The 25,377-nt window shown below is 39.5% G+C and overlaps 1 protein-coding gene across 1 annotated transcript; it reads right to left on the reverse strand.

Moving 5' to 3' along the window:
• Positions 1-1,963: 1,963 nt before the first annotated feature.
• On the reverse strand, positions 1,964-14,952 carry NAPG (NSF attachment protein gamma). The gene is made up of 12 exons (XM_030233800.2): positions 14,786-14,952; positions 12,667-12,734; positions 11,466-11,550; positions 10,861-10,878; positions 10,280-10,310; positions 9,685-9,794; positions 9,481-9,547; positions 8,735-8,805; positions 7,792-7,870; positions 7,210-7,289; positions 5,943-6,072; positions 1,964-4,980 (listed from the first exon to the last, which is right to left on the reverse strand). The coding sequence occupies exons 1-12, from the start codon at positions 14,839-14,841 to the stop codon at positions 4,831-4,833; spliced, it is 945 nt and encodes a 314-aa protein (XP_030089660.1). The 5' UTR covers positions 14,842-14,952; the 3' UTR covers positions 1,964-4,830.
• Between the last annotated feature and the right edge of the window lie 10,425 nt (positions 14,953-25,377).

Genomic DNA, 25,377 nt, shown 5'->3' on the forward strand with positions numbered 1-25,377 from the left:
TTTACACTTCATGAATTCTCTGCTCTATTATTACCAACACAATTACTCTGGGACATTTGTTGAGCAGTCCAGCACAGCAAGCATTGGCTAGAAAGTTGTCAGCTACACACACAAAGAAGTCCCTGTCTGCAGCTATAAAGCTTTACCTTTCATTCCTGAATTAGTTAGTGACAGGCAAAGAATGTAATGTGTCTGTGTTCAGACTGCCTCATATGCACACAGCAGCAGAACATCTCCCCAGCATGCAGAGAGCAGTCATGCCAGTCCTCATCCTTCCCTCCCTGCCTCTGTGGATGAATCAGGAAGTGGCATATTTTTTTTAAGCAAAATCATTTCAACAAATTACAGCAGGAGCTCTCTGTTCCACCCATCACCATACCATTGCCTGATGACCAGCTTCCTCACTCCTTCCATTTTGTTAACATCCCTCCCCCCTATACCTGATGTCTGTGCATGAGGCATTTCATAAAGTTTTGTGGCTGCACTAAGACTGCCAGTTGTAGCAGAATCAGCCAGCACTGGAGCTGAAAATTTCTTTGACCAGGTTATAATGCACACTGGCTACTGTTTGATTTGCCCACCCACCCAGTATCCATAACCTGGCTCTTAATCACCCGATTTTCCAGGCCCATACTCAGACAAGTGAAAACACAACAACCTAAGCTGTCTTCCTAAGTTGACTTCTAGGACTTTGGGCAGGTGTTTCAAGCCACGACGAGCAGCAGCGAGGGCAGGTCCCCGTGTGGATATTTCTAACTAAACCAACCCCCCAAATGAGCATATCTAAAGGCAGAAGCTGTTCCGGACACGCAGCAGAGGCTCCCGGCAGCGGAGGAAAGACCCATAGCAGCTCTGCGGCACCATCTAGCGCTAAGAGAGAACAATGCTCTTGGGATAACACATACACACCGGGTTATGCAGAGCTCAGAAACAACGCAAAATAAAGACACGTAAATACAAATCGAAAGCAAGCAAGACAACTTCTGGTAACCCATTTTCACTGTGCACATGCTGGGGCCCGCTTCTGTCACTCTAAGACTGGAACATTTCTGTGGCACAGTCCACACTGGTCGCACACCAGTGAAGATGCTGGCAGTGTGCACTGCAGAGTCCAGCCACGCTCCCTACCCCAATTCCCACTGGACTCAGCAGATGAATCACAACAGCCACATGTTCTGGAAACGTACGTGCAGCCTTGCAGCTGCCTCTCCGCTCCTGTTCCAGGCTGACAGCCACTCTGGAAATCGCGGCAGAAGGGCAACGGCAGCGGCTCTGCAGAAGGCGGTCAGAGACAGCACTCGCACTCGCGCACATCCTCTCCAACAGGCAGAGGAAAAGAGCCCAACTCCTGGGCACGCTGGCCTCTACAGACCATTAACTCAGAGATTCATGGCCCTGTTCAGACTCAAACCGCAGATCCCAAGTGGTTCCCTCCTGCTCTCTAAAGTTACATCTACTTCCTCCAATTTTATTACCACTACTAGTTGTAGAGGTTGGGGTCGCTTCTTTTTTCCATTTCCTGCATCCAAAAAAATTCACTACTTATTATAAATCTAGATGACATGGCTTTTTTTTTCTCCCAAGAGCAGCTTAGTTCTTATAATTTTATACAGCTGCATATTTGCAGCATCTAAGGAATAATTCCCGCTACACTGGAAGAACTTTGGTGCCAGATTCTTCAACCTTCAAATATTCCAGCAAGTTTCAGTTTAAAATAGTAGAAAAGGTGATTTTTCTACTATTATGAAGTCTCCAAAGAGTTACAGAATTCACATCCTAAAGTTGTGTAAAATCTAGTTTTTCAAACTCCCATTGATTTGAACTCTCCATTGATTCTTTTATTCTCATGCCAAAAAAACCCTTTGAAAATCTATCCCAGCTACAAATGAAACATAATAAACATTCATTTTCAAAAGGTAGCCCCCAGCAGGACCTGATCAACAACAGAGAAAGCTACCACATATGCCTTAATTTCAAGTTTTATTCTTCATGTTGGTGAAACACACAGCCTCAAGAGGCAGCATCTGTAGAGCTGTTGCAAACACATTTTGTACTCTATTACACCACAGATTTGGGAAAAGAACAAGTAAAGCACAGGTTTCACACTGCACTTGATCATCTGACTATTAAGTTACAGTTAATTTAGAAATCTTCCGATTTTACATAAACATTGCATTGGCCATTGCTCAGCTTCCATGCACAATTTAACTTTATTTTTTTATTACAGTCAACACTGGTTTTGGAAACTCTCTTGCTGTAAATGTTTTATTTTCCATTTTAGATCACTTAAATGTTATTTACATAAGTGTGCAAATTGCTTTGAAAGACAGAAACACTAACACATAATATACAGACAGTTTCTTCTATAGTTAAACATTTACTAAAAGGCAGTTAACATTCCTAACACACTTTCACTGTCTAAAATAGAAGAATAAGTTATATAAAATAGACCATCTTATTTTCAGATGCTTCCATTTCTGCAGATTTGGTCTTTGCAGCAACATTGCAATTAAAGATTAAGATTCTACAACTAAGAATCAGAAATGTCTATTCAATGGCAGCTTAACATGTCTAGTACCAGTCACTTTTGTCCCAGATTTTCCACACTTGGCACAGAACAAAGAAACAACTTGAAGAGGGAGGAAGACAGTTTTGTGTATCTATTTTTTTTTTTCTTTTGCCATATGGAAGGTATGCCTTAAAAATGCAACACAAATTTTAAATTATAAGGGCCTGTTAGTGTTACAAGCACAGTTTAAATCTGAAAATTCTTCCACAGAAGCACACACAGTTCCCAGTTTTTTAATGCACCTCATCATTTCAGATACATGCAACTGTTCACACACACAAAAATCAGACTCCTTGGGCTCACACAACAAAAATTATTTCAGAACTAGAAAGAGCAGGAAATGCTTGAAGAAAATGACTTAGTGTCCCCTGAGTTCCTACATGTGCATCTTTTTCTACCTGTGATAAAGACTCACCATAGTAAGTGTTATGTTCAACTTGATTTGAATCTGGAAGGCAGAACTTAAACATCAGTTAAACTGAAGTGAGTTCCTCCAACAGCAAGAATTCTAGAAGGGTTCTAAAATTCTAGGACAGTCTTCAAAACCATCTTTTAAGTATAACTGCAAGCATTCTCAGAGAAAAGCAACTCCATTCCTAAAATTTCATAGAGCCAAAACTTTTACATATATCATCAATAACAAAGGGAAATTACTGATCAGATAATGAAGACCTCCAGGTCTTAAATAGCTTTAGAACTCAATGGTTATTATTACACAAGACAAAGACACAAAGCTGGTCTTTTGAACACCCATTAAATTGAATAATGTGACCTTCTAACATGACAGCAAATAATGCTGCAGTTTGTGCTCCCATCTCAATCTTACTAAGTGCTATTCACCACAAGGAAAGTGAGCATTAGCCCTGTAAAATTTGAACCTTCATCACAATTACACCTGAAATAATTTTGTCAGACATATGCTTGATATTTCTGATGACATCCAATTCCTTAATATGGAAGAAACTATCCTAACACTTTAGACTGCTTTTGGTCTCTTGTTTACAGAGCTTTGGGCATCACATACAAATCCCCGCTGGACTCCAAATGATGTCACCCTAGCGCAGACCTTGCTTAGGTACTGCTGAAAAAACAAGCCACAGGTGAAACTTCTACACTCAACAACTTTTAAGCATAAAATGGTGAAACAAATTCAGGACACTAAAGAGGCTTGCGAAACACATGATGACTTGAAACCAAATAGAAACAGGATGCATTAAAATTTGGTTACCTTGGATTCTAAGCAAGTTGGAAAAATGCCACTTACAGGAGATATCCATTCAATGCTTTGAAATATGAAAGAATCAAATGTCTTCATACATGCTAATGTATGAAGACATTTGATTCTTTCATATTTTCAGCATACTGATTAGCAAATAAACATGCAGGACACTTATAAACTCAAACTTATCACTGAAACATTCCACCTAAGCTTCTGTTAAACATTTGTTTTCAGTTTATTTTCAGTGCACACTACCTGCTAACTTCAGTTTCTTTTTTGGTTATGGCATACTTCGGAAACACCGCTAAGAATGTTTGTTCACTCCTTCCTTTTCTAAGGTGCACACTACATACAAAGACTGTGGACACATTTATTTCCAAGTACTTTAGGTCAATAAATTTCTTATGAGGAAAGGCAGATGTGTATTTTTAAGCTTGCAAGATAACTTCAAACTAGTTGACTTAGTGTTTTTCACTCATGTGGATAATGTAAAAATAAGGTATTAAAATAATATTCCCCAGTGCAGCAAAAACATGTTGAAAACAAACTGAATGCTCCCCCTAGTGCTTATACAAGTAAAAATCCTGCCTGGCACAGTCTGCCTTAAATGGTCTTAAACAGGAGATAAACAGCCAGATGAATGATCATACATTTAACTCTGAAGACAACTGCAAACATCTTACTGGGACCAGAAGTGTTAGCTGTTGAAATCCAGCATTTAAAATTTTGTACTACTCCCCCTCCAGTGCTTCTGAAGTTTTGGTTTCTTTTAAACTGTGCTTTTAGTAAAACTCTCCTCAATTTTTTATCCTGTCAGCTGAAGGCAGGGCCCTAAGGAAGCTCCTGCCAGGTAAGAGATGAAGTCCAAAGATGTTTCAAGATGATGGGTACAATCATGCTTTTTCTCCTGCATTGCACCCGGAAGCTGCCAAATTAATATTAGGACTCCCATATCACAATTGCAATGAAGCTCTGGTAAATCTGGTACCTTTGGATATGCTCAGCATCACAAGTCAGTCAGATATGACAACCTAGTCTGCAGCTAGCATAGTCCACCAGAATATTCATCCTCTTCCTCATCAGCATGAGAGCCTACTGCAGCTGGTCCTCTGGCTTTGTCTGGGGCAGCGTTTGGTGATTTCTTCTTCATTCCACCTCCTGGGACCACCAAGGTAAGACCAAGCTTGGCATACTGACAATAACAAGGCAAGTTTAATTTCTGTACTATCATAGAATTGACTGATGCTCACAATAAGCAAGCAGGCAACATTCAGCACAAAAACAGAGTGATGATGCTCACAGGGTGTATTTTTTCAGCTTGAAATAAACATAACATTGGTCCATTTTTCTCTCTCTCAAATACTCTGAGAATGGGATAAGATCTGTATTCATGCTGTTTATTATCAAATAAATTGGCACATAGCTCCTCTGGTTCAAGCTTTATGTAAAAAAGAAATAATTCCAGTATGTAGCTTTTCATACATTATCTAGTATTAGATCATGTAAACAGTTTTACAAGTGTTGTTCAGCAAAACTAGTAAATTAATTTTTACTATTCAGTGAAGTGAAATTAGCCAATACTGCTACAAGGTTTGTCAGGGATTGATGTTTCCATTACTTCACACCCTTCTTATCTTAGAATTCCTACAATTTACAAATTCAATTTAAAAAAAATGGGGGGGAAGACACAACTACTTGCTCCAAATTCAGAATCTATCCTGAATGAGTACCTTACTAAGAATAAGCAATGGAAAAAAACATTCAATGATGCCATCCTGTAGGCATCCTGCTCTGTTCATGTTTATGCACATTCATCTGCTGCGTGGTATTTCTGAGAAAAAGCAGAAGCAGCAAACTGTTCTTGCTCTTATGGAAGCAAGCAGAAGAGGCCTGAATTTTGGTCAACTCATTAAACAAATTAAGCAAATCCTTAACAAGCTGTTCTTACACATAACTCTTTGCACCATCTGAAAGTTAGGCAGCACCATCACTGGCAGGCAAAGTAAAAGAATTCGGGAAGCTCACAGACAAAGGGAAGCATGACAGGAAGTCACAATAAATGCGCAGACTGTGCTCTTATTTTCCTCTACTAGGAAAAATCCCCACCCACTTAACCTGAAAAAAATCCCCCAATCAAAGGATCTGTCTACTTACATCATTATCCATGTATTTGAAGAGTGGAGAATTACAGACTTCAGAAACTTGATCCTGATCTTGCTGATCATACCCTTCTAAAAGTTGCTCCAGTGCTGCACAGTCTTCACTTCCATTAAATCCTGGTATACTGAAGGAAATTAAGAGTTGATTTCCTCAGGTACATGAATCATATCCATAAAAATTAAACTTTAGGTAATATTAGTTTGCACACTGCAAACAAGACCACAATCAGAGTTAGGATGAAACAGGAATATTCAATTTTTAAAATTTATTGACTAATCAGGAAAAAAAAAATTTCTCCACATCACATACAGAAAAATTCTGTCACCAGTTTCTGTACATAAAACTGGAGATATGGAAAACATAAGCAAGATGTTTAAAGACTGACCTTGAAAGATTATTTCTAAAGGTAAAGTACTACACAATTTAACTTATACATATGTTCATTTCACTAAAAACACAATTTAAGTAAAAACATGTTGTTTTGAGATTTTGCTACTGAAGTTCCAATGAAAGTTGAAATTAAGAACTGCCAAGGTTAAACACTAATCCATATTTTGACACCAAAATTTTCTCCTGTAACTGTCACTGTTAGGCTGGACGTGACATACACATGTGATTAGGGTCTAAGAAGAGAAAGGTTTTTTATTCTGCATGTTTTCTAGCTTATCTACTCTTAACAAAGCGTGATCTTAAGCCATTAACTACATCACAATAACTTATTATATTCATTGGTGCAAAGCAATTAACGTCAATATAACTGGCAAAAGTTTTATAGAAATTTAAAAAGGCACGCATACACATCTACTTAGACACATAGTCTAGCTTCCAAAAATTTTCATACATCTTTTCTAATCTGTTTCTATGCTGACAGTCTTGTCTTCTTCCTTGCTATAGATACACTTGAAAATCAACCATTGTTATTTCTTCTATTAACTCAGCTTTGCTTGCAAGCTAGCTGTCAAGCCCCTCCAATCGTAACATGGCAAGAACTTTTAATTTCCATCTCATTTCCCCTGTCACACATAACTAGTTCTTTATGACTGTATTTTAGTTTTGTTAAGAAGAATCACTGTAGCCACTACAGCTAAATCTTTTATGTGTGAAAAAGATTCCTGATAGCCATACACAAGAGGACATTATTATTGTACTGTAAGTCAACAGAAGTGCAGGTTAAAAATTTAGGAAAGAAAAATGTCAAGCAAGATAGATCTAGACTAGTGAATCATTCAGTTTTAAATCATAGGACACAAAGTAGACTTACCTGTAGCTTTCCCTCACACATCTTTCTGCAGCAACATAATCATTTCTATGAAGATGAACTAAGACTTGAGCAATAGTTTTCTAAACAAAAAAAGAGTAAGCCTTACGATTCTTTAGAAATTAACAATAAAATATGAGAAAAATAGTAGACTGCTAATATCTAGTACGAGAAAGGTCATTACAATCCACAATCATCCTAAGATACTGACACTAGCAAGTCAGAACAATCTAGTGAAAAAGCAGAAAGCCATCATCTCAGCTGGTGTGAAATAGGTTATCTCCTACAACATTTTAATGGACTGCTGTCCCAAGTAACAGTTTTTGTAGTTTGTTTATCTGATAACGTCTTTATTTTTTACGTGTTGTTTAGTTTTCACAGCTCCTGTAGATAACAGCATCTTATCTTAAAACTTACAAAAGCACTGCTGAAGTTTGGGGAAACACGACTACCACAAACTCTCATCATTCAGCAAGAAACTTACTTACTGCTGAATCAAGAGGCACCCATCATCTGTCAGATGTCAGTAACAACAAAAATAAAAAAATTGAAATGTATCATCAAAAGTTGTCTCTTAGAGTTTACCTTATAGCAAGTGGGGTAGTTTTCAATTTCCTTATAAATACTTTTTTCCTTCTGAAGAGACAGTGCAGCCTCATCTAATCTAAAAAACAAAAAACCAGGGTATCAGTGCCAGGAATACAATACAATGAACCCAAGGCTAATTACAAAGTGTTTCACTAATATAGTGGCAAGTCTACTTGAAAAACAGCAACACAACTAAAAATCAGCAGTGTATTTTACTAACAGATAAGGTAAATAGATAGTCAGCAATTCCTTCTGTCTATGTGCTAAGAACATCTCTGCTATTTATTCAGAGAAACCTTGGATTTTGTAACACTGTACAAGACGAATGCTTTGTTATATACACTGACACATTTCTATATGTCCTGAGGTTACTATAAGCTATCAGTAAGTCTGATATCCATGAACTAGCAATATAGTTCTTAAAGGACCTAAATGTTTCAGTGAAGCAAGTCTAAGATGAACTGAAGGTCAAGTTTGGTATAAGTAATTTACAATTAAACTTGTCTCACTGAGACTCCAAGATTCACTCTTTTTTAAGAAGTCCAAAATCAGACCGCTGCAGTTTTCATTCTTCAGATCAGTCCTAATTCCTCTGTTTTATATCCCACAGCTATAGAAGATTTTCAAGTACTTTCTACATAATAATGTTGGAAAAAGAACCCAAAAAAATCCTGAAGTAGTTCAAGAATTAATGAAAACTGGTGTTTTCACAGAGCAAAAGTCTTTCAGCTCACATTATCCCATCCCAGAACAGAAAATCAGGTGGTTCCTGGATGACCAAGGCATATCCCACAGAAATTGGACCTTAGTTTAAAGTAAGTCTCAAATAAGAATTAATAGTACATATAAAACCAAACAACACCTAGACAAAAAAACCCCAATCAAAATCACATTTTAACATTCAATTACATTAAAAGAACAAAAAGGGATAAAGCTATACCTGCGTCCTCTGACCAGAAGTCTTGATGCCTTCCCTAGCATTTCTAACGCCTGCCGTAAACGTTCTTCATTCTAGAGAAGAAAAAAAAGAACTCAGATGTTCTTATTTCATTTGCACAAAATTAAGATCACTAGACCTTAATCTAAGTGTGTCACCTGTAACTTAGACCAGCTGTTACCTATTAGATCAGCAATTCACACACTCAAGGGAAACATTAAGTGTACTGGTGTTCCCAAGCTTACAGCCAGCTCCTGTACGGACCTGCTCAGCAGAGGAATGTCAATGTAAATTTACTAATCTGAAAAAACCCATGACAACTGACAATAGAAAAGTACTTCAAAGCCACTTTTAAAATGGCAAATCACTCTCTCATTTAAATGGGAGGAGCACCAAGCAAAATATTTTCTTCTGTGCCTTCAGGGTTTTCAAATTATTTTGGATTCCAGTACTCAAAAGCAGATGTGTTCTCTACCCTCTCTTCTGCCCAACAAGAGCCAGAACACTTGAACTACAAAATTCAGATTCCGTCAAGTCCTAAACTGAGAAAAAGGCAAAGCAAACTGACTCCTAACTTTTGTCATCACCTTCTCTACAGCATAAGATGCCTTCAGCTTCATTACTCAGGCACTGAGGTAAAATGAAGGAAATGTAATTTAGAACCTAATCTTAGGCTTCTTCTTTACTTTACAGCTAAAAGAAGAAAAGCCAACTAAAAACTAAAAACACAGACAAAAATCCCCACTTACTTCAAACACTGATGCTGCTTGCTGATAGAGCTGCACAGCTTTCTCAGGACTCACATTTTCTATTAACCTGTAATAAACACCAATACTTTCTCTTCAGATGAAAGGAAAATACTTTTTACCTGAAAGCATCAAAAAGACATAAAAGAAAAGCACAGACATATCCATGCCCTGCGCAGATTCTAGCCACCAATAAGTCAGACTCACTTTCCAGCCCGTTCCAGTGCAATGGCTGCTGTGTCTGGTGTCCCATTCTCCAGGTACATCATACTGGCTTTCTCGATCAGCTGAACTGCTTCAGGGAGCCTCTGCATCTCCTACAAGGCAACAGTCACAGGAACACTCTTGTCAGGAAAGGAGTTTACATGCAAGGACACAAATCAAAGCAAATTTCAATAACTTATTTACTAAGATTCTAATTTTTATTTACAAACTTGTAGGGCTAGTGAAAGTTAACCACCAACTCTATAACACTCACTTTTAAGTACTAAACTTAAAGAAGTAAGGCCTTACAGAAGTAAGGCATGGATTTGTGGTAGTTTAGAGTAAAAGCAGCACCACTCTTCTGTTACCCTCTGACATGACGAACTCTTCTTTTCTTTTACAAAAGGAAAACTATTTTTCCCCCAAATACAAATGTTGCTTTCCTAATCTACTGAAGGCAGAGATGGGGATTATGAGTCAACAAAAAAATTTCACTTCAATATGCAATTTGCTTACATATATTTGTAAAATAGTACAGTGCACAGTATTTGTCATTGTAAAATAGAACTTAAAAATAAAAACTAGTAAATGAGAATACCTTTAGCATCATGCCAGCTTGTTCATAAGCTCTGCAGAGAAAAAAAACGTACAGTTTTGTCAGAGATGGTGTATTACAACAAGCTGTAGTTATGAAGCAAAAGTTAACGCACACTGACTATCTAACATCTTCACTGTTAATATTTAATGCTTTGAAGATGTTTTAAGTGTTTCATTTCATGACACAGCACACATGTAACTTTATCTTCCACAAAATTCAGCCACACTTCCCAGTAAAAATCTATTCTAACCCAATCTCCAGGCAATATTTGGATTATTGTCCTCTCTGAAGTACTCTTTAATTAAAAATTTCTTAATTATCTCAGCAGTGTAGAACTTCAAAATAACAAGAAGTTCATCTAAGAAAAAAATATTTGCTATCAAAAGGTGCTAAAAATGCCAAAATCATAATTTCTTCAGGTGGCCATTACATATTTTTAAACTCTCCTAGCTCACACTTTGATTGAACTAATTATAAAACAGCAAAATTACTTGAATCAAAACACTTACTCGGAGATCAAAATGTACTTGTACTGTAAGTTAAAAAATCTGTTTCAGATTACTTAGCACGTCTGTACTTACTTGGCAGCATGAAAGAGACTAGACAAGAAATTGTTGAAGTCAAGGACAAAAGCCACAAAAATATAAAGCATGAAAAATATTAACATATAAAAATCTTACACAACTACTGATTTCAAAGCAAGGAATCCCATAAAGGCAAACTGAACCTACTACAACTGCATGCAAGTTGTCAAAAATAATTCTAAGGACAGAATAAATGCAATACACCAACGAATAACAACGTAAAAAGTTGTAAAATGCACACTTACTTAAAATATGTTGCTGCTTATTAAAGAGTACAACAAGTACTGTAATAATGTCAGAGCTTCATGTAGTTTATACTATGCATTAGTAGATAATAAAAACCAATTAAATTTCTGAAGCAGTACCTAGGTACCACAGGCACCTGTCAGCTGTTATTTGGGACAACATTAACTTTCTCACCGACAGCTCTTTAGTTTTCTCACTCAGAGCACACAGGAACAGACTTTTAAAAAGCAATCCTGTTACACTGACAAAATGTGCAAATATATTAAACAACCTGCTATCACCCCCCCATTACTCCAATCTAAGAAGCAACTAGACAGCTTCTTGGAAAGAAAGAATCTCAATCAATGAAAAGATACGCTTTATTGTTTTCATGTGCCTCAGCTTCCCGTAAACAGGCTTCCCTCGCCTGGTCAAACTGCTTGGCATTCTTAAAAGCAACAGCTGCAAAAAAAAACAAATAAAGATTTTATTTACAACTTGACACTGTCTTCTTTTTTACCACTGCTGCTGAAGTGTTTAGCTACCTAAAGATGCAAACAGGCTCTTTAAATGCATGGTTACAGTTTACTAACCTCTTCCCAAAAATCCCAGACAGTTCTCCTTGTTTCATTAGTTACTTAGTTACCATTGAAGACAAAACCACTTCCATACCACCACAGTATCCTACATAGCTCTCAATGTGTTTAGCTGGACTTTGAGAGTCACTCATGCTGGACTTTAATTACAGACATGGAGAAATGCATATTTATATCATTTTAATCACTAGAAGTTATACAAGGTCATAAATGTGCCACCAACAAAGTATACCCATAATTTCATCAGCACAAAAATTTCAGGGTACAAATACGTATTTCTATCTTGTTTAACTAATAAAATATAAAGTAACATTTAAAATAAATTTAAAATTTATAAATTCTCTGGTTGTTCTTTCAAGTTCATATTTTTGTACTCAGTCTTCAGTGAATAAGCAGGAATGCCTAGAGTAAGAAGCCAAAAGATCATGACAAATTACTACCATGAGAAAGAAGAAAATGCTTAAGAACAAAAAGAAATCAACAAGTAAGGATTTTATACTCAGTGTGTCACTTGGCAGTGGAAAAAGGGAGGAACAAAAAAACCTGTAAAAAAACCCCAAGCTGGCAGCATCTCACCTTACTGAGACAGTCTTTCACAGGACACATTTCATAAGATGATGATAAAGCAAAATTTTAAAACTAGCTTGAACGTCTGTTGTTTTGTAGATAAAGTCACAGGATTTGGGGGTGGACAAGTGAAAGAAGGAAAGAAAGCTTTATTTTTGTTACATATAGCAATATAAAAAATAGAAGATGTAAGCTTGAAAAAAAATCGGGTTTGGAGATTGTTCTAGATCTCCAGGAACAACCTGAAGTTTATTTTACAGTGCTACCAAGAGGATTTTTTGTTGTTTCATCTTACATTTAGTCTTCACAACAGTTTTACTTACACAGCAATGTAGTAAAAATACATAAAACATTATAAGGGACTAAGCTTGATGAATACTTTGAAATATATATGGCCATATTTACTGCCACATACCTGCCTTCCCATATTCAGTAGCTGCACTGTCATAATCTGGTTTCCACTTTAAGAATCCAGTTTTCAGGCTAAAACACAAGAAACAATTAGTAAATATTTTATGTTTTACTATCAAGGCAATTCAGATACATTTCAAACTTTAGAATAGCCCTGGAAATGAGCAATTACCTATGTGCTAATACTATGGTGGTATCACTACTGTAAAAACAAATGCCAGCGCTGTTAAGAATTGGATAAAGCACTGCAATTATTTTCTACAGTTACAACCCTCGCCCTAACATGCTTCTGCTGTTCCCAGAGAGTCTTCCCATGTCCATCTTCTCAAAGAAGATGGAAAAATACTTCCTCCTACTTGAACATAATATCATCAGATTTCTAATACCACAACACCTGACAATATTTTTTTCACACATCAGGAAGTTTCCAGCATTTCTCTACAGGATTGGGGTTTTTTTGCTTCTGAGAATTATCAATGATTCTCCAATGCATACACAAATAAAAGAATTTACTAACCAACAGAAAGACTCACATGTCATTTATATGTCTAAAATAGATCACAACACTAAAAGGTGCCACACATAGGCATGGACATATAGGGGAAAATTAACATTGGAAAATAAGTTGAGTCATTAGGCAATTTAGAATTCAATATGCCGACTTCCTCATTTTTAAAAGAAATTAAAATATTACCATAACTTTACAGTCTGCTTACATATTTGTTATAGGCCAACACATCATATGCAATATATTCTTTACTTGGAAAAACAGCTGAATGTGGATACTAAGGTGATCTTGTCTTACTTGGATGACGACCGGAGCATGTAACTCTAACACAAGCCTTTATACTGTGTTACTTTTATCACAGTCAGAGTCCCAAACGCATCAAGCTGAAATACACAATGCACTCAATCTACACACTATTTGAGGTCTTAGTGCCTTTTATTTTAAGTGCTCTCCAGATAAGCTTAAAATTAATTCTGCTGGAGGGCATTTTCAGTCAAGTAACTTGAGTTACTTGAGATATGCTGGGTTTTTTTGATTTCAAAGTTCTCCCTCTATGCCAATTAATCCATTTGATCCATGATTTCCAGAGGGCCTGCCACTACTCCTACTAAAACTACGAAATCCTTGGACTAGTCAGCTCTATTACATCTTATACCATACTGTGCAATTCTACAAAATGGCTATATTCAGTTAAAATATACAGTAACAGACTATCACAGATGTTAAGCTCTCCAAGATAAATGTAAGTACAGGTCTTTGAAGCCACCTGAGAAGCACCAATCACACATTTCTCATGGACAGGAAAAAAACACACACCAACTCAGCAAAGTCAAGCCCTTTTATCTAACATAGTCTCCATAACTCCTTTCTCCCACTTGTCTCTAGCCTTAAGATGTGCCAGGGAGATTTAGGATGAACATTTGGAAGACATTCTTCACACAAAGGGTTATTACATACTGGAATGGGTTGCCCAGAGAGGTGATAGTCACCATCCTCAGAGGTGTTTAAGGAAGGACTGGATGCACACTCAGTGCCCTGGTCTAGTTGACAGAGTGGTGTTGTGTCACAGGTTGGATTCGATCATCTCAGATACCTTTTTCCAACCAGATTCTGTGTGACTCGTCTTCCTCCCACTGACTTTAGCAGAAAGGCAGAAGTGACAGCCTTCGCTTTGCCGTCAGGGACGGAGCCACAGAGGCCACAAGGCCCTAAAGGAAACTGCTCGGGCTCCAGGCCTCTGAGTCGCACCGCCTCACCGACCCACTGCTTAGTCTTAGGGCCGCCTCACAGCCCCTGTTCGGGGCAGCAGGCCCTCTAGACCGCCCAGCCCCGTAGGGAGGCTCCCCTCAGGCAGAGCAGGGGCGGAGCAGCCATGCCCCCAACTCCCTCCCCGCCGGCCGCCCGCTGCCCCGCCACCTCCCTCCCCTTCTCCCGAAGGGCGGCCGCCTGGAACACGGAGCCCCCCTCAGCCCCCCTGCCAGGCCAGGAGGGGACGGGCCGCCTCCATGGGGCAGGAGAGCGCCGGGCGGCCCGGATATCGCGGGTGCCGAGCTGGCAGCCGCTTGGCAGCCGCTGGCCAGCTCCCCCCAGCCCGCACCCTCTGCCCTCCGCTCACTATTTCTCCGCCTTCGCGATGTGCTCCAGCGCTTCGTTAATCTTCTGCGCCGCCATCTCGCCAGCGCCGCGGGCCGGGCTCGGCCACGCTCCTCCGCCTCCCTGCGCTGCGGCTACGGAACGGCGCAGGGATCACGGGCACCGGGAGGAGCGGCCCGGGCCCCGCCTGCTGCCCGCGCCTGCGCCCCGGCCGCGGCCGGAGAGCTCCGAGTGTCGCCCGTGCCCGGTGTCGCGAGTGCCCGGACGGCTACGGACCGGCCCCGGCCGCGGAGCTGTCGGCGCGGCCTGTGCGGCCAGGGGTGCCCGTGCTCCTGGGGCGGCGGGCATCTCCCGTGCACAGCCCTGTCCTGTGCTAGGCCGACAGAAGGTTTTTAAAAATCACACAGAATCCGAGAATTACACAGAATCGTTAGGGTTGGAAGGGACCTCTGGTGATCATCTGCTCCATCCCTCTTGCCAAGCAGGGTCACCGAGAGCAAGGTGACACAGGAACACATCCAGGTGGGGTTTGAATGTCTCCGGAGGGACACTCTACGACTTCCCTGGGCAGCCTGTTCCAGCGCTCTGCCACTCTCTGTGTGAAGTTCTTCCTCGTGTAGAGGTGAAACTTCCTGCATTTTATTTTGTGGCCGTTGCTCCTCGTCCTGTCACTAAGCACCACAAAAAAGAGCCTGGCACCATCCTCTTGATACTCTCCTTTGAGACATTTATATGTACTCATGGGATCCCCTCTCAGTTTTCAGACTGAACAGGCCCAGCTTCCTCGGCCTCTCCTCATAAGAGAGATGCTCGGTCTTTGAGGCTTCTGCTGGACCCTCTGCAGTAGCTCCTTGTCTTTCTTGTAATGAGGAGCCCAAAACTGGACACAGCCTAGAACAGCAATGAGCAAGACCTGAGTTTCCCAGGGTTTTCAAAAGGAGGCCAGTTTTTTTATCAGTGCACAGCTCAGAGGACAAAATCTGAGCAGCAGTGCATGCCCTGCCTTCAGGAAGCCTCCAGAGGCAGTTCTGCTGAGGCATGATCTGACTTGGTGCTGGTGAAAACAGGAGGGTGTCTCCAGCCGGGCTGGCACAGAGATCTGATGCAAAAGGTGTGAGTGGTGGCTGAGCACACCAGAGTTGCTGACACAGACCACACAATCATGCAAGCTACCCAAATTATACACTCAGTTATTAAGTCCAAAATGCTAAAGTCTCTATTATTGCTCATATGTCCAGCTTCCTTGAAGCCTTAGTTTTGTTAATGTGAAATCCCTGAGAAAAAGAATATCAGTCATGGAGCCCAGGAAGGTATTTTTTCTCCAATCTTGGAAGTCATTATTTTATTCCAATCTGAATAAGTGAAGTATTTATCAACACCAGAGAGAGAGAACAAAGCAAAAACCTGGTTAAATTTGCAGAACTTTCCAGAGCCTAAAAGTCATTGGAACAAACCTTATGGGTCCCTTCCAACTCAATATTCTGTGATTCTCTGAAAGTCCATGCTCTTTACTGGAATCAGACCTTTACAAGTTTTTACATCAAACTGGGAAAAAAAGCAATATTTACGTGATTTGTTTTACTCTAGGTAGTCATAAAACTCACAAGTCTGAATTGTTTTTTCCTTCCTTTTCCCGCATTCCCTTGATGACATGGACACTTAATTTTCTGACTTTGGTTCTTGCATTGCACTTGAGAGGTTATCATCTATTGCAGATGGTGGAAAATTCCTACTAAATCTTAAATACTATTAATCTGTGTCCTAGATCAAAGTAGGGAAAAAGGTTGTAGAGAGGTTTTCTGCTTTCAAAAGCAGATGAGTTGTCACGGGAGTACTGGGAGAAAATAGCTAGTCTTGCATAATACATACACAAAAAAGGTTTTTGGCAAGTGCTCGGTGGTAGCAGGTATAAAGCAGAGGAAGCTATGATCAAAAAGATTCCTGTGTCATCTTGTCTGTCTTTTTTTTTCCCTCATAATGTCTGCCAGGATAGATCTGGCCAGCTCACTATGAGCTTGCTGCAGTGCCTTTCAAATAAATTTGTGTTAACCAGGAAAATTATATCCTAGACAGCAGCATTAAATGACCGAATAATCTCAGGCTGTTGTTCTGAAACACCAAATGAATGACTTCTAGTTTGTGTGTTTGCTTTTGCTAGGGCTTCTGGCCTGCTCTGTTCCCTGGGTTGTAAATATCTGTTCACTTTCTAGTGAAACTGCACATGTGCACTGTCTGGTTACACTTTATACTGGAATGACCAGACGAAAGATTTCCAAGACTAGTATTAAATGAAATAGGATATTCTTGGGTAGCTTTTATTTCGTAGACATGGAACCTCCGGAGATTTTACATCTGGGAAGGATCATATCACAGCATCTGGTGCTTGGCTGTGAATTAGAATTTGGTGCTGAAAAATGACCAGGTAAAATGTGAAAAAAAAATTTGCAGGGATAATAGTTGGAGTGACAAAGATGTGAACTCTGTAAATAGCTGCATTAGTAGAAGTCATTGATCATTAGCCAGTCCTCATCTGCCCATCACTACACCTTGCAGAGAGTTTCTGTCTTCTATCTAAGCATTTCTTCACTTGCACCATTGCAACCGAGGGAATCAAGCTGTGAGAAACAAGGCGCTTTACAATTCATTTGTCTTAAAAGGGTTAAAAAGCACCTGTGTGAGACTTCATGGGGGTAACCTCTGGCTGTAGGCAAGCAGCTGAAGACAGCACCTTCCACCATTATGGCTGAGTTCTCCCACAGCCCTGGCATCAGGACAGCCTGGGTGTCCTTCAGAGAGCTGATGTTACTTGTATGAAACTATTAGTACAACCATTGCAAAAATTTGTTTCTTAATGAACTGTAACTTTTCTCTAAATCTGTTGAGTTCTTTCAGAAAGTCAGGACTGACTGCAGCAAAATGTACTTTTAAGTCAGCTACTGAATCCTATCTGCTACTCCAGTGGATCTGGAAGATGAATTTAAGTTTTCCTAGATCTGGATTTCTCACCCCTGTCTGGTACCCTTTTATGGCAGCAGAACATGGAAAGTTCTGCCTTGTAATTTATTCGTGTCTGAAATTGAAATCATAGCTACAATACTCCACCGCCATGCTGAGGATATTATCTGGAAGGAAAGGAGAGGGATCTCCATATTTCTTCTCCCAGAAAGACTGGGCCATCACTAATGGTCTCATGTACAATTGGGTCAGACAAATTTTGGGCCCATAATATACACCAAAATGTGCTCTGTGATCACTCCAACCCAGTGTCAGCACCTCAGTGCTCTGGTGTCTTTCCTTTTCCTGTCTTCAGCATTAAATCCATATAACTTATTTGTCTTTCAGACATTACTATCTTTGTGGATATGGCAGAAAGCAAATTAAGAACTCCAAGGGCAGGAAAGTTAATAAAGACTGGTTTTCTGTAGATTGATACTGATTGTCTTTAATTAAATAGCAGAGGACTGCAGTGTGAGCGTGCCTTTTATTAGATGTCAGAGAATAAAGAGAGGGATATTATAAATATCCCAACTGGGGGGAGCTGGTAATGTCTACTTGGATTTCCAGATTCATTGGACATGAGAGAGGAGGAGGATGTTCTGGTAGGATGAGCCAACGTGAATCATTCATAATGCCTTCCACACTGTTGAACATACATAATTTACATGCTCCTATTGAAGGTTAAGTAAGGTGGCGTGTCCACATAGGTAAGGCAGGTTGATTTTGTCAGTAAGTAGTAAGACAGATGATGCATCATGATTATCAACACCCTTTGAGTCCCTCCCTACCATTCTCCTGGTCTCCCTTGCTTCCAAAAAGAATCCATTTCCCTCAGTCACGACAACCCTCAAATTGTAATTTATTTAAAATCAAATTAATTTTATACAATACTTAATGTATGACTCACAATTAAATGTACAGTATTTTCAGATGTGAAGAAAGCTCTTCTGGAGGAGAGTTGAGTCACCTATTCCTGCTGGGTTTTGGAGAGCTCAGGTTGGATAATTTGCACCACACCACTTCCCACATGCTCCATTGGGAATCTGACCAACTCAGTATCTTTGGCATTTAGCACCCCCTAGTCTTACTCCTTGATACTTCCTCATCTTCTCAGCCACTGCATCCACAAGTGATGATAATTTGCTTTCATACCTGATGGTTGTATGCACCACCAGTGTCTGACCCACCCTTAACAAATGCTTGGAGAGCTTGTTTTGGTGGTCTCAGAGAAGTTGTTACTAATATTCTATTTTCCACTGGTGGCAATTCTACAGCCCTGACAACCTGTTCCAATGAAAAATATCTTCATTCTGCTGGTTACTAGATCTTGGAAAGATGACCTTTGGAGCAAAAATTTCCCATTCTGAGACGGGGATCTCACCACAAAACCACTTCTGGAATCACCTTGACTCCTTCAGGGTGCCAATTTGTTACTGGGCCAGGCTCACAGTTTGTTGGCTAGGCTCTTCCTAGCTGGCTCTGTTCCCTCTGGCAATTTACCAAGCAGTCACACCTGCACAAAGAGGGGGCAGGAATATATGGTGCAGGCATGAATTGCTTAAATCAGTTGAAGTACCACATCATAAATGTGTAATCATAGCTTTAGCTTCTCTTTCTGTTGATGAGGTAACTTGCTCAAGATAGAGCACATACATAATTTAAAAATGTGACACCTTTTCTGCTCCGGCTTTGCAATTCCAGAACCTCTGGAAACCTCTCCCGTTTTTCTTCATTCTCCTTTCTTTCTGAATTGTTCTCTACAGAAAGCTCTCCCATCAGATACTCCTGGTAGGAAGCCAGCTATTCCTCCCACAGAATCCATGCAGTATTAATGGCTTTTGATGGCTCTTCCATTGCTTTGCAGCAGTTTAACAACAAGATGCTCAGTGCCTCATGGAATGACATGTAGCATTGCTTCTCAAATCAAGATGCATTCATAACTTGACATGAACATGTATCCTTCAGTTTTTCACTGAAATACTGTTTGAAATAGATCCCAAAACAGAGGCAGGAAAACATAACTGCTTTCATCAACTTTGAAAGCTTAATTAGATTTTTCCATTTTCCTATAGGATTGCCAAATTTCATAATGACTGATTCTTGCAGGTGCTAGCTTCTACTCTATACCCATGAACAGGGAAGTGAGATCACTAATACCCAATAAATCAATAAGGCTGTCCTTATTCAAGGATATCAATAAGCTTTCGTTAACTTTTATTGACAGCATAGTTTTGCACACCTGAAGCAAGATTTACAGAGAAGGGATAATTTTTTGTTTGTTTTTAATTGGCTTAACCTTTTTCTACTTTTTTTTTCCTGAGTCTGCTTCAGAAGAGCATTGTGGAGATCTTCTAGCCTCCTAGGTAGAACCAGAAATGCAAGCCTGGACAGAAGCTGCTACGCAGTGCTCTCTTCATTAGGACTATGGATGAGACACAATACAGAGCAGTCCCAGTTGCTAGGTTTTGTTTCACATGGCAGCATGGAGTTTATGAAAACATCTGCTGCATTCCCCCAGTGTTTTACTTCTCGTCATAAAATGTTTTCTGAGATTAATTGCTTTGGTCATGTATCATGACCCCATTGATTAGATAATATCAAAGCCTATTTCCCCCTGTAGAGGAGTAGCCAGTTCTGCCACTCTGATTGTCATTTACATCCTCTATTATCGTGCTGCTGCAGTACATGCCTGCAGCAGCCCAAACTATGCACTCTTTAAAGTCTTTCCAATGACCTGATTATCAAAGCTGGTGAGGCAGCCATATGGGGGTGCAGCTGAAGGCCTCCCAAGGTACTGAGCTCAGTTCTGTGGGCAGCTCAGTGACTGAGATGTGAAGCTCTATTGTTCTTCTTGTAAACATCAGCAGTAAAGAAAACAAACCTTCCAGTTCATTTAGCACTGTTAAAGCTGGTGATTCTTACTCTCAAACATAACAGTGACCCAGGTTTTAAAATATTAAAGAAGAATATTATAGCATGGTTCCATTTGATTGAGTGGCCTAAAGACTCTTTACCCCTACAGGGACTAATCTGTACAGTAGGTCTTGGATTTTAGATAAAGGTAGCAAAAATCTCCTTTAGAATTTCATCTGTGGACTGGAAAAAATCTCCTTCAAGTCACTATAGTGAGTGAAATTTCTATTCTCTAATATAAAAATCAAACATCTTTAGCACCTCTGTGTGCTATTCAAAGCTCTAAGAGTTCAGTGGGCTGCTTCATACAGATACACTCTGATGTACAATTTGGGTTCACTGGTCATTACAAACTTTTGAAAAGCTGATTGGAAGCATTGAGCAAGACATTCACAAAGTGCATTCCTACTAGTCTTAACTGTAGCCTGGTTTCTGCATTTAAAGCTTTTCATTCATTTCCTTCCAGAAAAAAAAAAAAAAATAAAAAGAAGTGTAGTCTGTAAAAGCCCAGACAAACATTAGGCATTTCATGTCATTCTCCCTCCAGAGCTTAGATTTCTCTTCCAGTAGGCCATAGTAGTTAAAAACAATTGTATTGTAAACAGCCCTTTTGAGTTAATGACAACTATTTAGAAGAGAGTGAATGTCTTAGTTCATTCAGAATAGTTAGCTGTGGCCCATTCATTAATTTCCCTTGAAATAATAGAAATAAATATTGAAATAAACTTTAGCAAACATTATTTCCTGTTCTATAGTCCTTTCCATTTTCCCATACTTAATTAAAGCTTTGTATTTCACCCCTAATCCTGTAGACTAGAATACTTTGAATTCGTTCATTTAAAATAATCCACCATTTCTTTTATCTGACTTATTTTGATAAAAACTCTAACTTCATTTTCTGCTTCAAAATATACCATTTATGACTGCAGTGCATGTAGGACAGAACTCAGAGGTGTTTTTCTCATGAAAAGAAAATGTTTAGTATTTTGTGAAAATAATTTTTAATATCCTATCCTTGGGCTGTCCAAAAATAGATAATTAAACTGTTTCTCATATGCTAAAATCATGTGAGCATAGTGAATTCTCTTAAATGTAATTACCATTAATGCCATATCCTCTGAAAATACTAATGGGAAAATTTCAATCCAGGTGAATCAAAACCTTCTTGTAAAATTCGTATTCTTTATATTTGCTTTTAGTGTGAGGAATTAGTTTATGAAAATGGGGGTATTTCTCCACTTTTATTTTTAAGAACTATAGGGTAAATCAACTACAAAGTCTTTCTTTTAACCTGCAAAATGGATCTTCTTGTCTCCAAACTTGCTTCACAAAGAGCAGTTGCTGAACTTACAGATCTGCTTCCCCTGCACAGATAATCAAGGAAGACTACAGACTGACCTACAGAGAAGGAAAGGTTACTCAAGGTAGCATTTTCCTACAGTTCTGCGTGCCACGTCTTCCTTGCAATGGATGTGCTTCTTATATGTCATTCTGTCTTTCAGTGTTGCAGAGCACAGCGTCATGCCCAGTTTCTGTGCATTTGCTTCCTACCTCTTACATTTTTTACACTGTTCTGTCTTTCTTTTCCCACTTGTCCTCTGCTCCTCTGCTCAGCTCTGGTGAGACCCCGCGTGCAGTGCTGCATCCTGCTCTGGGGTCCCCAGTGTAGGGACAGCGACCCATTGGAGCAGAGGCCACCAAGATGACAAGAGTGATGGAGCACCTCACCCATGAGGAAAGGTTGAGGGAATTGAGATTGTTCAGCCTGGAGAAGAAAAGGCTTTAGAGTGACTTAATTGTGGCTTTCCAGTACCTGAAGGAAGCCTACAGGAAAGATGGAGAAGGACTTTTTATAAGGGTGTGTAGTGACAGGACAAGGAGGAATAGATTCAAACTGAAAAATATTAGGTTTAGATAAGAGATTAAGAAGATTTTTTTCCCTTTGAGGGTGGTGAGGCACTGGAACAGGTTGCCCAGAGAAGTGGCTGCCCCATCGCTGGAAGTGTTCAAAGCCAGGTTGGGTGGGGATCTAAGCAACCTGGTCTGGTGAAAAGTGTCTCTCCCCCATGGCCAGGGTGTTGTAATTAAATGATCTTGAATCTCTTCCAGCCATTCTATGATTCTGTAATAAAAAACATAAGCAATACTTATAACAACAAATAAATTACTGATATTTATGATACCTATCACTGAAAAATGGTGTAACTAAGAGCTAGTGACAGATTCTCACTTGTCACCTTTTGGAGCTTGATACAGTATTTGGCAAGTGGAATTCAGCAGTCCATGCTGTGTAAATGTGAGAGGACAGGAGCTTGGCATTCCCTTCTGGAGCTCAGTCATGTAGATGTAGGTCAATAAATTATCTGTCAGATGTAATGGCTGTTGTAATGAAACCTAGCAAACACAGGAGGGCTCTATGTGAACACATATTAAGGACTGTTTAGGTTGGTGCCAGACAGGATTATTATGTTCTGCTGTTACATAACCTTAAGTTAATTTGCAATGTACTTTAAAGTAGTGAAAGATTTTGCTATGAAATTGCCATCTTATTTTGGGTATGTATGGGTTTTTGTCTAAGCATTGTCTCTGTGCTGAAGCATAAAAATATAACAATAAATCCTATAAACTCCAGCTGAAGGGGACTATTATGAAACAGAATGAAATTCCCTATTTTGACATTTCTGCTAAATGTATCTGTTCTTTATGAAACAGATTTAGGTTTAGCTGTCATGTATTTCAATATATCACAAACTGGCGTCTGACAGGAAAAAATTGTCTCCTTCCTTGATTTTACATTACAAATCCTAATTTTTCCATACTGCTACCATGGAAACAAATGGGAAGTAAAGACAGTAAGCGGAACAAAAAGCCACTATTGCATAATGGGGTTTGATCATTCCTCCACAGAGACAAACAGGCTTTCACAACAGGACTCTGCTGCAGCACAGCCCTGTCACTGCAAGTCCCTTGGGGCAGGGACTGGGACTGCCTGTGCCAGTGTGCAGCTCATGGCAAACTGCTTGTGGAGAGGCCTCTGGCTCTTTCTGAGGAGTGGGGCTGTGCAGCCATTCAGCTGTATCACATGAGCCAAGCAAATGGGTCTTATGTCAGGTGGTGCCCTGAGAAAGGGTGGGTATCTCCTCTCTGCCCAGCGTCCCTTGCCCACCACCCCTGTCACAGAACCATTCTGGGAAAACAAACAGAAAGCAGATAAAATCTGACAATAAAGTGGCAGCCCCTGCATGAAGAAGGACCTCTCCAATTCTCATGAGAGCAGTGTGGCTCATGATTAACAATGACAGTAATAACAAGGAAAGGGAAGCCACAGATTCCTTGTCTGTCTGCAGATGCTCACCTGTGTTGCTTTCCTGGGGCCAGAGTGCTGCTCTGGACTTTACACAGGAGATGTCATGGGCTTGTTCCCTCCCCTCATCCATGACTGCCTACATAAAGTGAGGAGTTATTTTCCAACATTTATGAAGCATAAAGGCACTAAGTTGAATTTTTCCTACTCAAATTTGAGCATCTCACTGGACATCCCATAGAAGAAGTTCCTGAGCCCTGAGTTGTAGCTCAGCTACCATACAGGTGCAGCATCTCATCTGTTTTTCAACAGAGACTTCCAGTAATGTCGATGAAAAAAATCAGATTATGTAGATCCAAGCTGCATATAATGAAGGTGGCCTATTGACAGAAACCTCAAGATCAAACTGTCTGGAAAAATCCACAAAGAGGACAAGTTCATTATTAAATCAGAAATCACAGGTAAAGTTTCTCCAGTAGGATGAGGAATTCTACAAGACTCTTGGATTAATCCTTTAGGACTTAATTAGCTCAGTTCAGCTGTACACTAAAATTACACGTGAGTGCCTCCGGTAAGCAATACCAGTTGTCAAGCCCATCACATTCCCTTTATAATGCTAGTTGACTTTAATGTTTAAATCTGTCATGTTAAGACCACCTCCAGCAGGCTGGAGGTTAAAATTAGATTTTATTATAACTGGGAGTTTTGCTTTTTTGTTTTCCAGGACTTTTCTTTTGCCAACAAGTATGAACCTACACAGACACAGCAAATGATGTATTAATTTACAAACCCTTTGGGAAGGAAAGTACATTACAAAGGATTTCTGGAATGTAATTTTTAACCAAGATAACTGAGTTTTCCTTCTGAAAAAAGTTACTTTTATTTAGTAGATATTGTTAATTGCCACTAGTAATCTTAAGTATTTTCTTTTTCTTCTCCCTTCAGTGATAAAGATATTAAATAAATATAGTTCTAAAGGAACATGTAACAGTTTTTCTAGGGATCAGTGGTACAAAGTAATCACCATGAAGAGATTAATTTCTTATGTTATAAACATGCTGTTCTTGACAAGCAGGTTATCATTTCTTTACAGCAAGCAGTGTTATAAAAATAATTCAAGGCACACTTACACATGTACAAACAGAGTACCCAGGCAATGATGGATCTTCAGTCACTGACCCAAGCTTTGAAATTGCAATTTCTGAAAAGATTGTTGCTCACTGAATGTGCAAATTCGTCTGATTACAAAAACAGGTCACAACCTGCAAACTTCTGGCCTAAATTTGGATGAAAATATTGTCCTACTTCAGCAAAGTTTGGATCAAGGTTCTGGGTTGTCTTAATTCAGATCTCCATATGGTCTTTCATTAGGATTACTAGGAAAAATGTTGGCTCGATAC

The sequence above is a fragment of the Serinus canaria genome, chromosome 2, assembly GCF_022539315.1.
Source record: "Serinus canaria isolate serCan28SL12 chromosome 2, serCan2020, whole genome shotgun sequence".
Taxonomy (NCBI): domain Eukaryota; kingdom Metazoa; phylum Chordata; class Aves; order Passeriformes; family Fringillidae; genus Serinus; species Serinus canaria.